General features: G+C 46.5%; 1 protein-coding gene across 1 annotated transcript; it reads left to right on the top strand.

Moving 5' to 3' along the window:
* Positions 1 to 1,633: 1,633 nt before the first annotated feature.
* Positions 1,634 to 6,605, top strand: LOC138356748 (uncharacterized). Its single transcript, XM_069313062.1, has 2 exons — positions 1,634 to 5,543; positions 5,932 to 6,605. Exon 1 carries the CDS (start codon positions 1,795 to 1,797, stop codon positions 4,798 to 4,800), a length of 3,006 nt encoding a protein of 1,001 aa, XP_069169163.1. The 5' UTR covers positions 1,634 to 1,794; the 3' UTR covers positions 4,801 to 5,543; positions 5,932 to 6,605.
* The last annotated feature ends 5,323 nt before the right edge of the window (positions 6,606 to 11,928 follow it).

The following is an 11,928-nucleotide window of genomic DNA, read 5'->3' as shown; positions in this document are numbered from 1 at the left end:
CTCGAAGAGAAGAGAAGTGTGCGGACGTACCAGCTGTGGAATCGAGCTGGGAACGTTGTGGTCTCAAGTCCTGGTCGACGAGCGGATATTAAATCGCCCAGAAGCATTATTGTGGGCTGTGTGGAGCGCCCTGACCAGACGCCGTCAGAGGAAAAGCGCCCTCGATCAGTTAATCTGTGGTAAGCACGATATACGCCAGTTCATAGTGATTGCTTATATTTGGTCGTGTGCCCAGCGACAGTAGCGATGTTTATTTATAGGTTAGACATGTTTTAATAAGGCAGAAGGCCTGAAATAGGAGAGTGAAGAGGGAGGAACACGGAGCGACGTCCGCCCCCTCTGAGCGCTGGCGGACGACTGAGGGAGCCTGGCTCCGGATGGAGGAAGACCCTCCCAGCGAGTGAGGACCGCCGCCAGGCGAGGTGGAGTATGGACCCGCCCAAAACGGGGGAGTCCACTCTCACTGTATGTAGAGAACAGATAGAGGTTTGAGGCAAGCATATTGTGTGGTTATTTTTGTTTATGTGTTAAAGGGGAACATTTTATTGGAGTGTCGATGGGTTGCAGGTTTGTTCTTTGGGGAAGAAGTTGCTGAGAACTTCGAAGCCAGCAGAGGAAGTAGCTGATGAGACTCCAAGGTAGTGGAGCAGAGGACCTCGAGCTGTGAGGAGAAGCAGCAGTGAAGAGGAGTGTCACGTGCTTCTGTAGAGGTGGTGTAGCAGCCAAGAGAGCTGTGGAAGAACCTAACAGAAGGGTGAAGCACCGTAGTTGCACAAGGAAACTTCATGATAGCAGCCTGGAGGAGCTGCAGAGGATCCTGGTAGTGAAGCCCGGAAGAACCTAAGGATATTAGGGTTGTGAACTTCCAGAGGTGGAAGGGGAAGTTCTGGTGGATTACTTATAGGGAGTTGATAGTGTTTGGTTGTCAGTAGCGTGCAAGACGCAGTGAGAGGTGAGTGACTGTTGGCATTCTTATGTCAAGGAGTTTTTTTATACTGAAGTATCAATGAACATTTATACTGGTATATGTTATTGCATTCAAATGCTGATTTTCTATATATACATTATCTTGCTGATAGTGCAACAGTGTATGTAGGCTTGGCCAACTTGAGGAGGTTAATAGTATCAGGTGGTGAACCAGGAGATAGGATACCACTTGATAAGCTGATGATAGAGTTCTGATGGTGTTGGAGTGCAACCTGATTGTGATATTATAGAGTATAGGATTCATTATTATTATATGTGTGTATGTATCGTGTATGTGCTTTGTCCAGTAAATGTGTCACAATTTGCTGGTGTTTGCCCTTGTCCTAGTGAGGCTTCCCAGGAGGTAGTAAAGAAGGAGAGAGAAAGAACCAAGAACCACTGCTGTGGACAGGGTAAGAGGTAATACTAGTAAGTCATAGGGGATTGAGGAGATCATATCTCATAAGGAGAGAGTGGGGAGTCACAGCGGCTCAAGTGGGTGTGTGCACGTGACAACGAGGCTAAGTGTTGGAGCCGCATCCCCTAAGCGTGTGACGTTGAGCCCCTCTCCAAGAGCCAGAAGCGCCAAGGGTGATCTCCTAGTATAAGCACTCTGCCGAGTTGTGGGTTGGGTTGTCCATAGTGAAGGATCAACGGCGACAACACCAACCAACCCACAGTCTATAAGAAATTGGGGGCCTGTCCGGGAGAGTGAACTGACACACCCACACCCTGTCCAAGAGTGGATTTGTACACCCTTGCTGAAATAGATAAACTGTGTGAACGCAGGTGTATATTCTCTCTCTTGGGAAGACTCACAGGACAAAGATGGATAAGGTGCAAGCGTTTGTGGAGTCAGGCAAGCCTGAGGATTTAGAAGGTTGCACGAGGGATCAATTGAAACAAATAGCAGAAAAATGTGGCATCAGGTTGAAAGCATCTAAAGTAGCTGGGATGAAGGATGAGATCCTGAGGCAGTTGAGAGCCAGAAGTGAAGCGGCAGAACAAGGAGCCCAGAAAGGAGCTGAAAGTGGAAAGGAGGATGATGGGCAGGATGAAGTGAGATCCCAGGGATCGAGTAGGAGCAGCAAGAGTAGCCGCAGTAGTAGGAATAGCCGAAATAGGAGCTTGGAGAGATTCCAGTTAGAGCTCCAGATGCAGCGTGAGGACAAGGAGAGACAGTTCCAGCTGGAAAAGATGAAATTAGAACTCCAGATGAAAAATGAAGCCGAGAAGGAAAAAGAGAAAACCAGGCTGGAAGTAGAAAAAGAGAAAACCAGAGTAAGAGAACTGGAGTTGGAACAGGAGAAAGAAAAAGAGAAAGCAAGACTAGAGGTGGAGAAAGAAAAAGAGAAAACCAGAGTAAGGGAACTGGAGTTGGAACAAGAAAAAGAAAAAGCCCAGGTCGAAAAAGAAAAAGAGAGAACAAAACAAATGCAGATAGAAGCGAATAGAACCTTGGCTGAGCAAAGGATTGAACATGGGTTGCCAGAGAGCACCACCCAGGTATCACACCCACCAGATGTTAGGGTTAGGGAGAAGGACATTCCCTTGTTTGTTCCCGAAGAGGCAGAGAGCTTTTTCGAGCACTTTGAAAAAGTAGCCAGCATCAAGGAGTGGCCACAGGAGGAATGGGCCCAGCTGGTCCAGTTAAGATTGACCGGTGCAGCCAGGGAGGCATACACCCAATTGTCACTGGAAGAGTGCCAGGATTACGCCACAGTAAAGAGCAGCATATTGCGCTCGTTTCAGTTAACCCCAGAAGCTTATAGGAAGCGCTTCAGAGAGATGATCAAAGTTGGAGCGTGTACGTTTGCTGAGACAGCAAGAGATCTGGAAAGACGATTCCAGAAGTGGATTGAGGCTGCTGGAGTTGGATCTTACGCTGACCTGAAGCAACTGATGGTCATGGAAAAGTTCTTGGAGATGATGCATCCCGAAACAAAGTTCAAGATCCAAGAAGCAGGGATAATGGAGGTGAAAGATGCCGCAGATAGGGCGGATATGATTACTGAAGCGTACAATAGCTTGAGGGAGAACAGAGTGAGAAGCGAGGCGAGACGCAGCAATGGCAGATCCGATGGAGTCTGGGGAGGAAGAAATTATGAGAGACCCAGAAGAGTCTGGGGTGAGAAAAATTTTGATAAATGGGCAGATAAAAGTAAGTACCCAAAAACTCAGAAGAGTAGGTCGCGCACTTCATCTGAAAGTGAAGATGGAGGAGCCAAACGAGAAACCATTCGTGATCCAGGGAATCAAGAGTCCAGTAAAGCCCCACAGAGTACAAATAGTGTGCCTGGCCCGAGGAACTCTCATGTGAGTGGACAAAGTCAGAGCCGCTTTGGTACGTATAGGAGAGATTTCTCCCAGATGAGATGTTACAATTGTAACGGATTGGGTCACGTGATGCGATATTGTCGGCAGGGCAAGAGAGTTGTGACCCTGGCCATGTGTGACCCCCGAGGTAAATATACTAATGTGTTCCAAGACAAACCACAGAGAGCGAACTTAGTGAACGAGAGGTATAAGCCGTTCATGAGCAAAGGTTGGATCAGTATAGGAGGCCAACCTGAGGTAGAAGTTGGTATCTTAAGAGATACCGGAGCTAATCAGAGCTTGATTGCGAGAAGCCTGATTGGGAATGATCGACGGTTAGCTGGCAGTGGGAAGATGAAAGTATATGGGTTATTGTCGGAGAGTGACATGCCCGTTTGTACTGTCCAGCTAAGGTCGGAATATGTGTCGACAGAGGTGATGTTGGGAGTATGCCCCGACATACCTGTTCCAGGAGTCCAAGTGATCCTGGGGAATGACTTGTGCGGGACAAAGGTGTTGACAAGAGTCATGGCGGAGACTGTGCCAGAGGAGTGCCCAGAAGGCCACGGCACGGGTGGGACACCTGAGAGTGTGAACCTGACTGACATCCGAGGAGATGCGTCAGGAGACCGCCAAGCCATTGAGTACCCTGTCTCGGTAGTGAGGAAGGCAGAGGTGGCCGACAAGGAAGACGCTGGAGAAGATGATACAGTGTCGATTCAACCAGTGGAAGATATCGATGTAGATATAGCATGGCTGTTTGATGAAGGTCCAGCCCAGGCAAATGGAGTCTCAGTGAGGTCGAAAGTGAGGATGACCCAGCCGAAGAAGAATCATGTGAAGAGAGCGGACCTGAGTAGAGCCCAGACTGCTGAAATTAAGAGCCGGAAGGTGAATGCAACTGTGCTGAGTAGGAATGAGGAAAGATGTGGACATGCTGAGGACGGGAGTAGAGCGTCACGTTGTCCACGAGCACAGAGGCATAGGGATAGTGCAGTTAAGTTGTTTGAGATGTCAAGAGTTGACATGTTCCACAGGAAACGTGAAGAAAAGATAGTGAAGAAGAGTAATAGCCGAGAAAATGAAAGGAGAAGAGACAGTATGTGTGGAGAGATGCTTACGAGCACTCTGGGAGAGGCAAAGCGACATGTATGGTCGAGTGCTGTTGGATGTAATACAGGGCCCGAAGAAACTTTTAGGGAACGAAGAAGAGTTGAAGGAGAAGAAATGGAGTGGTATAGAGGTGAGAAGTGTGGGAAGAGGATGATGATGCAAGCATGGAGGAATAGAAGAAAGCCGAGGACTCGGTGGGAGTCAAACAGGACGATGTCTTGGATAAATGAGGAGACGAAAAGGAGAATCGTCGGTGAAGACGAGGGAGTGAAGTATGATGGCAGGAGACGAAAGTATAATGGCAGTAGATGGAAGTGTGAAGACGACAGAGGAGGTACAGACAGTAGATGTCTGACTCTGGACGTGAAGAGAAGAAGACGAGGAAATGGAGGGTGGAAACAATAAGTAGAGTGGACCAATGGATTGCAGGCGTCCAAGGAGGACAGCCTAGCCAAGAGGTGCCAGAGAAGTCAAATCGTTTGTGAGAAGACCATGTTTCCGGAGAGTTGTGAGCCGGATGTTGCAAGGAGCAACGAACTAATTGTAGACTCCTAAGAGAGTATATGGGGTGAAGAACGAGACAGTGTGGTGGCGGATGTATTATCCCGAGCTTTGCCACTGGAATAACTCTCAAAAATAAGGGGAGGGGAGTGTTATGATCTCAGCCTACAGGAGAAACGAGTCTCCCTCCTTGAGAGTTATTCAGCAAGCCTGACCTAACTAGAAGGTCTAGCAAATATTGAGGTGATAACTCATATGAAAAATGGCTGGTTGGATATGTAAAACAATTTAAGATTATGGGCAGTAAGTAAGGAAATAGATAAATGACTGGCTAGGAGATGTGGACATTTTGCTGGAGGCGTGAGGCTCGCTTCCGGAGGACCTTGACCTCACTTGAGTGCCAGACATCGCAGGGGGAAGCCGCGCTCCGTTTGAGCTCCCGCCAGAAGGGAACCCCTAGTGATATATCTCGAAGAGAAGAGAAGTGTGCGGACGTACCAGCTGTGGAATCGAGCTGGGAACGTTGTGGTCTCAAGTCCTGGTCGACGAGCGGATATTAAATCGCCCAGAAGCATTATTGTGGGCTGTGTGGAGCGCCCTGACCAGACGCCGTCAGAGGAAAAGCGCCCTCGATCAGTTAATCTGTGGTAAGCACGATATACGCCAGTTCATAGTGATTGCTTATATTTGGTCGTGTGCCCAGCGACAGTAGCGATGTTTATTTATAGGTTAGACATGTTTTAATAAGGCAGAAGGCCTGAAATAGGAGAGTGAAGAGGGAGGAACACGGAGCGACGTCCGCCCCCTCTGAGCGCTGGCGGACGACTGAGGGAGCCTGGCTCCGGATGGAGGAAGACCCTCCCAGCGAGTGAGGACCGCCGCCAGGCGAGGTGGAGTATGGACCCGCCCAAAACGGGGGAGTCCACTCTCACTGTATGTAGAGAACAGATAGAGGTTTGAGGCAAGCATATTGTGTGGTTATTTTTGTTTATGTGTTAAAGGGGAACATTTTATTGGAGTGTCGATGGGTTGCAGGTTTGTTCTTTGGGGAAGAAGTTGCTGAGAACTTCGAAGCCAGCAGAGGAAGTAGCTGATGAGACTCCAAGGTAGTGGAGCAGAGGACCTCGAGCTGTGAGGAGAAGCAGCAGTGAAGAGGAGTGTCACGTGCTTCTGTAGAGGTGGTGTAGCAGCCAAGAGAGCTGTGGAAGAACCTAACAGAAGGGTGAAGCACCGTAGTTGCACAAGGAAACTTCATGATAGCAGCCTGGAGGAGCTGCAGAGGATCCTGGTAGTGAAGCCCGGAAGAACCTAAGGATATTAGGGTTGTGAACTTCCAGAGGTGGAAGGGGAAGTTCTGGTGGATTACTTATAGGGAGTTGATAGTGTTTGGTTGTCAGTAGCGTGCAAGACGCAGTGAGAGGTGAGTGACTGTTGGCATTCTTATGTCAAGGAGTTTTTTTATACTGAAGTATCAATGAACATTTATACTGGTATATGTTATTGCATTCAAATGCTGATTTTCTATATATACATTATCTTGCTGATAGTGCAACAGTGTATGTAGGCTTGGCCAACTTGAGGAGGTTAATAGTATCAGGTGGTGAACCAGGAGATAGGATACCACTTGATAAGCTGATGATAGAGTTCTGATGGTGTTGGAGTGCAACCTGATTGTGATATTATAGAGTATAGGATTCATTATTATTATATGTGTGTATGTATCGTGTATGTGCTTTGTCCAGTAAATGTGTCACAATTTGCTGGTGTTTGCCCTTGTCCTAGTGAGGCTTCCCAGGAGGTAGTAAAGAAGGAGAGAGAAAGAACCAAGAACCACTGCTGTGGACAGGGTAAGAGGTAATACTAGTAAGTCATAGGGGATTGAGGAGATCATATCTCATAAGGAGAGAGTGGGGAGTCACAGCGGCTCAAGTGGGTGTGTGCACGTGACAACGAGGCTAAGTGTTGGAGCCGCATCCCCTAAGCGTGTGACGTTGAGCCCCTCTCCAAGAGCCAGAAGCGCCAAGGGTGATCTCCTAGTATAAGCACTCTGCCGAGTTGTGGGTTGGGTTGTCCATAGTGAAGGATCAACGGCGACAACACCAACCAACCCACAGTCTATAAGACTACCCCCCTAGATGCCCAGACCCCATTCGTCTATCAGGCACTCCCAGGCACCCCCTAGCACCCCCCCAGACACCCCCACTGCCCCCCACTCGCCCCTAGACACCCCCCAGTACCCCCCCAGACCCCCGGCGAAAGGGGAAACTCTGACACCAGAGTTTCTAAGAAGAGTCTCAGGGTTTGGTACACCAATGCTGATTGGGTATCCAATAACAGTCTCCGTGGTGTAGTGGTAAGACACTCGCCTGGCGTTCCGCGAGCGCTATGTCATGGGTTCGTATCCTGGCCGGGGAGGATTTACTGGGCGCAATTCCTTAACTGTAGCCTCTGTTTAACGCAACAGTAAAATGTGTACTTGGATGAAAAAACGATTCTTCGCGGCAGGGGATCGTATTCCAGGGACCATAGGATTAAGGACTTGCCCGAAACGCTACGCGTACTAGTGGCTGTACAAGAATGTAACAACTCTTGTATATATCTCAAAAAAAAAAAAAAAAAAAAAAAAAAAAATAAAGCAGAAGAGATAAAAGAAAGAGTTAGTGAGGCAGACTCAGACATAGTGGCAATAGTGGAAACTAAAATAAATGGCATGATCTCGGATGCAATCTTTCCAGAGGGGTAAAAGGTGATAAGAAAAGAAAGAACACAGAGACAGGGAGGAGGAGTGTCACTCCTAATAAAGCGGAAATGGAAGTTTGATGAGCTGGAAAATCCGGGTACCAATGAAAGCACGAACTTCATACATGGAACTCTGACAGTGGATGGGAAGAAGAAGATTGTAATCTTGATACTCTACAATCCCTCACCAAACAGTAGAAGGCCCAGGCAGGAGTACGAGGACAGCAACAAGGCATGCATAGATGAACTGCAGAGGGCAGCAACTATAGCTCATAGAATGAGAGCGAAGCTGCTGGTCATGGGGGACCTAAATCATGGAGAGATAGATTGGGAAACGAGGAATCCCCATGGCGGGGAGGAGACCTGGGGAGCGAAGCTGGTAGACGTTATTGAGAGGAATTTCCTAACACAGCATGTGAAGGAAGACACTAGGGAAAGAGGAGGGGATACGCCCAGCCTATTAGACCTGATTTTCACCCAGAACGTAGAAGACATCGAGAATTTGGAGCATGAAATACCTCTAGGAGCCAGCGACAATTGTGTCCTAGTCTTTGACTACATGATGGAATTCAAACTTGTGACCATGGGACAAGAGGTCTAGGAAAGAAGAGTTGACTACTGGAAAGGGGACTACAGGAGAATAAGGGACTATCTGGAAAAAGTGCAGTGGGAGGAAGAAATTAGAGGAAAAACAGTCCAAGATATGATGGACCTGGTCATATGGAAATGCCAGGAGGCCGAAGAGAGATTTATACCAACAGTAAAGGGAAAAAATAAGAGGGAATATAATAACCCATGGTTTAATAGACAGTGTCAGGAAGCAAAAATGGCCAGCAGGCGGGAGTGGAGGAAGTACAGAAGGTAAAGGACAGAGGACAACAGGATCAGATACAACAGAGATAGGAACGATTACATTAACATAAGACGAACATCGGAAAGGAATTATGAGAACGATATTGCGATCAAAGTGAAAAAGCAACCTAAATTACTATACAGCCATATAAGAAGAAAAATGTCAGTGAACGACCAAGTGACAAGACTAAGGAAAACCGAGGGGACATATATTGAAAGTGACAAGGAAATCTGTGAGGCACTGAATGCCAGCTTCCATGGAGTGTTCACAACCGAGCCTGAGCAGCTCCCGTTGTTAGAAGAGATTGCCCTAGATGAAAGACTATCAGATATAGAGGTGGCAGCAGAGGAGGTAATGAAACAGTTGACAACACTGGATGCAACTAAAGCAGTTGGACCAGACAAAGTATCACCATGGATTCTGAAAGAAGCAGCGCAGGCTCTCAGCTTGCCTCTGGCAATGAACTTTAATGAGTCACTTATGTCGGGAGAATTGCTCAGTTGCTGGAAGAAGGCAAATGTCGTACCAATTTTCAAGAAAGGTGATAGGGAGGAGCCACTTAACTATAGACCTGTATCGCTGACAAGCATCCCCAGTAAAATACCTGAAAGAATAAGAATCTCCTGGTTGCACACCTGGAGAACGTTAGGTTTGTGAACAAACATCAACATGGGTTCTGGAAAGGGAAATCGTGCCTAACTAACCTTTTGGAATTCTATGATAAAATAACGAGGATAAGACAGGACAGAGATGGTTGGGCAGACTGCATATTTCTAGACTGCTAAAAAGCCTTTGATACAGAACCGCACATGAGACTGCTGTTCAAACTCGAGAGGCAGGCGGGGGTGGGGGGAAAGGCCCTAGCATGGATAAGGAACTACCTATCAGGAAGGAGCAAAAGAATTACGGTAAGGGGCGAGAAGTCGGATTGGCAAACAGTAACGAGTAGAGTACCTCAAGGATCGGTGCTGGGACCAATTCTAATTCTAATATATTTTAACGACATGTTTACAGGCGTAGAGTCCTACATGTCGATGTTTGCGGATGACGCAAAGTTGATGAGAAGAGTTGTGACAGATGAGGATTGCAGGATCCTCCAAGAGGACCTGAACAGGTTGCAGAGATGGTCAGAGAAATGGCTACTGGAGTTCAACACGAGCAAATGTAAAGTTATGGAAATGGGATTAGGAGATAGGAGACCAAAGGGACAGTACACAATGAAGGGGAACAGCCTACCTGTGACGACGCGAGAAAGAAACCTGGGCGTGGACGTAACACCAAATCTATCTCCAGAAGCACATATAAATAGGATAACGACAACAGCGTACTCTACACTGGCAAAAGTTAGAACATCATTCGGAAACCTAAGTAAGGAGGCATTTAAGGCGTTTTACACTGCCTACGCGAGGCCAGTCTTAGAGTATGCCGCCTCATCATGGAGTCCTCATCTGAAGAAGCATATTAGGAAACTGGAAACGGTTCAGAGGTTTGCAACGAGACTCGTCCCAGAGTTATGAAGGATGGAGAACGAGGAGCGCATGAAGGAACTGTGCCTTACGACAATAGAAAAAAAGAAGGGAGAGGGGGGACATAATAGGAACGTATAAAATACTCAGGGGGATTGACAGAGTGGACAGAAACGAAATGTTCACACATAATAGTAACAGAACGAGGGGACATGGGTGGAAGTTGGAAACTCAGATGAGTCACAGAGATGTTAGGAAGTTTTCTTTTAGCGTGAGAGTAGTGGAAAAATGGAATGCACTTAAGGAACAAGTTGTGGAAGAAAATACTATTCATAATTTTAAAATTAGGTATGATAGGGAAATAGGACAGGAGTCATTGCTGTAAATATCCGATGTTCGAAATTCGGGATCCAAGAGTCAATGCTCGAACCTGCAGACACAAATAGGTGAGTACACACTTGCCTCTACGATCAGACAACAGAAATAAGGCAAGAAAGAGAGGGGTGGGCAGACTGCATATTTTTAGATTGCCAGAAAGCCTTTGACACAGTACCACACAAGAGGCTAGGGAAAAAGCTGGAAATGCAGGCAGGAATGAAAGGGAAGGTACTCAATTGGATAAGAGAGTACCTAAGCAACAGAAGACCGAGAGTCACTGTGAGGGGCGAGATCTCAGACTGGCGAGACGTCACCAGTGGAGTCCCGCAGGGTTCAGTCCTTGGACCTATACTGTTTTTGATATATATAAATGATCTACCAGTGGGTATAGAATCGTTCATCTCACTGTTTGCTGATGATGCAAAAATTATGAGGAGGATTAAAACAGAAGATGATAGTAGGAGGCTTCAAGATGACCTAGACAGACTGAATGAATGGTCCAACAAATGGCTGCAAAAGTTCAACCCGAGTAAATGCAAAGTAATGAAACTAGGCGGTAGAAACAGGAGGCCAGATACAGAATACAGAATAAGAGATGAAGTACTTCATGAAACAGACAGCGAGAAAGATCTAGGAGTTGATATCACACCAAACCTGTCTCCTGAAGCCCACATAAAAAGAATAACGTCTGCAACATATGCGAGACTGGCTAACATCAGAACAGCGTTCAGGAACCTGTGTAAGGAATCATTCAAAACCTTATTTACCACATATGTTAGACCAATCCTGGAGTATGCGGCCCCAGCAAGGAGCCCGTACCTTGCTATGCACAAGACGAAGCATGAAAAAGTTCAAAGGTATGACACTAGGCTAGTCCCAGAACTAAGAGGCATGAGTTACGAGGAAAGGCTGTGGGACATGAACCTCACGATACTGGAAGACAGAAGAGTAAGGGGAGACATGATCACTACCTACAAAATTCTCAGGAGAATTGACAGGGTAGATAAGGATAAACTGTTTAACACAGGTGGTCTGTAAACAAGGGAACACAAGAGGAAAACTGAGAACCCAAATGAGCCACAGGGACGTTAGAAAGAAATTTTTCAGTGTCAGAGTAGTTAACAGGTAGAATGCATTAGGCAGTGATGTGGTGGAGGCTGACTCCATACACAGTTTCAAATGTAGATATGGTAGAGCCCAGTAGGCTCAGGAACTTGTACATCAGTTGATTGACTGATGAGAGGAGGGACCAAAGAGCCAGAGCTCAACCCCCGCAAGCACAAATAGGTGAGTACACACACACACATACTGTTTAGTACTCTAACTCCTTCTGAGTACTCTATTTTCTTCTCCGAGACTATGGATCCCTACACATGCACCAGAGGTTGTATCCTTATATATATAAATATATATATATATATATATATATATATATATATATATGTCGTACCTAGTAGCCAGAACTCACTTCTCAGCCTACTATTCAAGGCCCGATTTGCCTAATAAGCCAAGTTTTTCTGAATTAATATATTTACTATAATTTTTTTCTTATGAAATGATAAAGCAACCCTTTTCTCTATGTATGAGGTCATTTTT

Source organism: Procambarus clarkii, chromosome 74 (genome assembly GCF_040958095.1).
Source record: "Procambarus clarkii isolate CNS0578487 chromosome 74, FALCON_Pclarkii_2.0, whole genome shotgun sequence".
NCBI classification, from domain to species: Eukaryota; Metazoa; Arthropoda; class Malacostraca; order Decapoda; family Cambaridae; genus Procambarus; species Procambarus clarkii.
The sequence above is the reverse complement of the archived record's forward strand: the minus strand, read 5'-3'. Positions and strand labels throughout refer to the sequence as shown.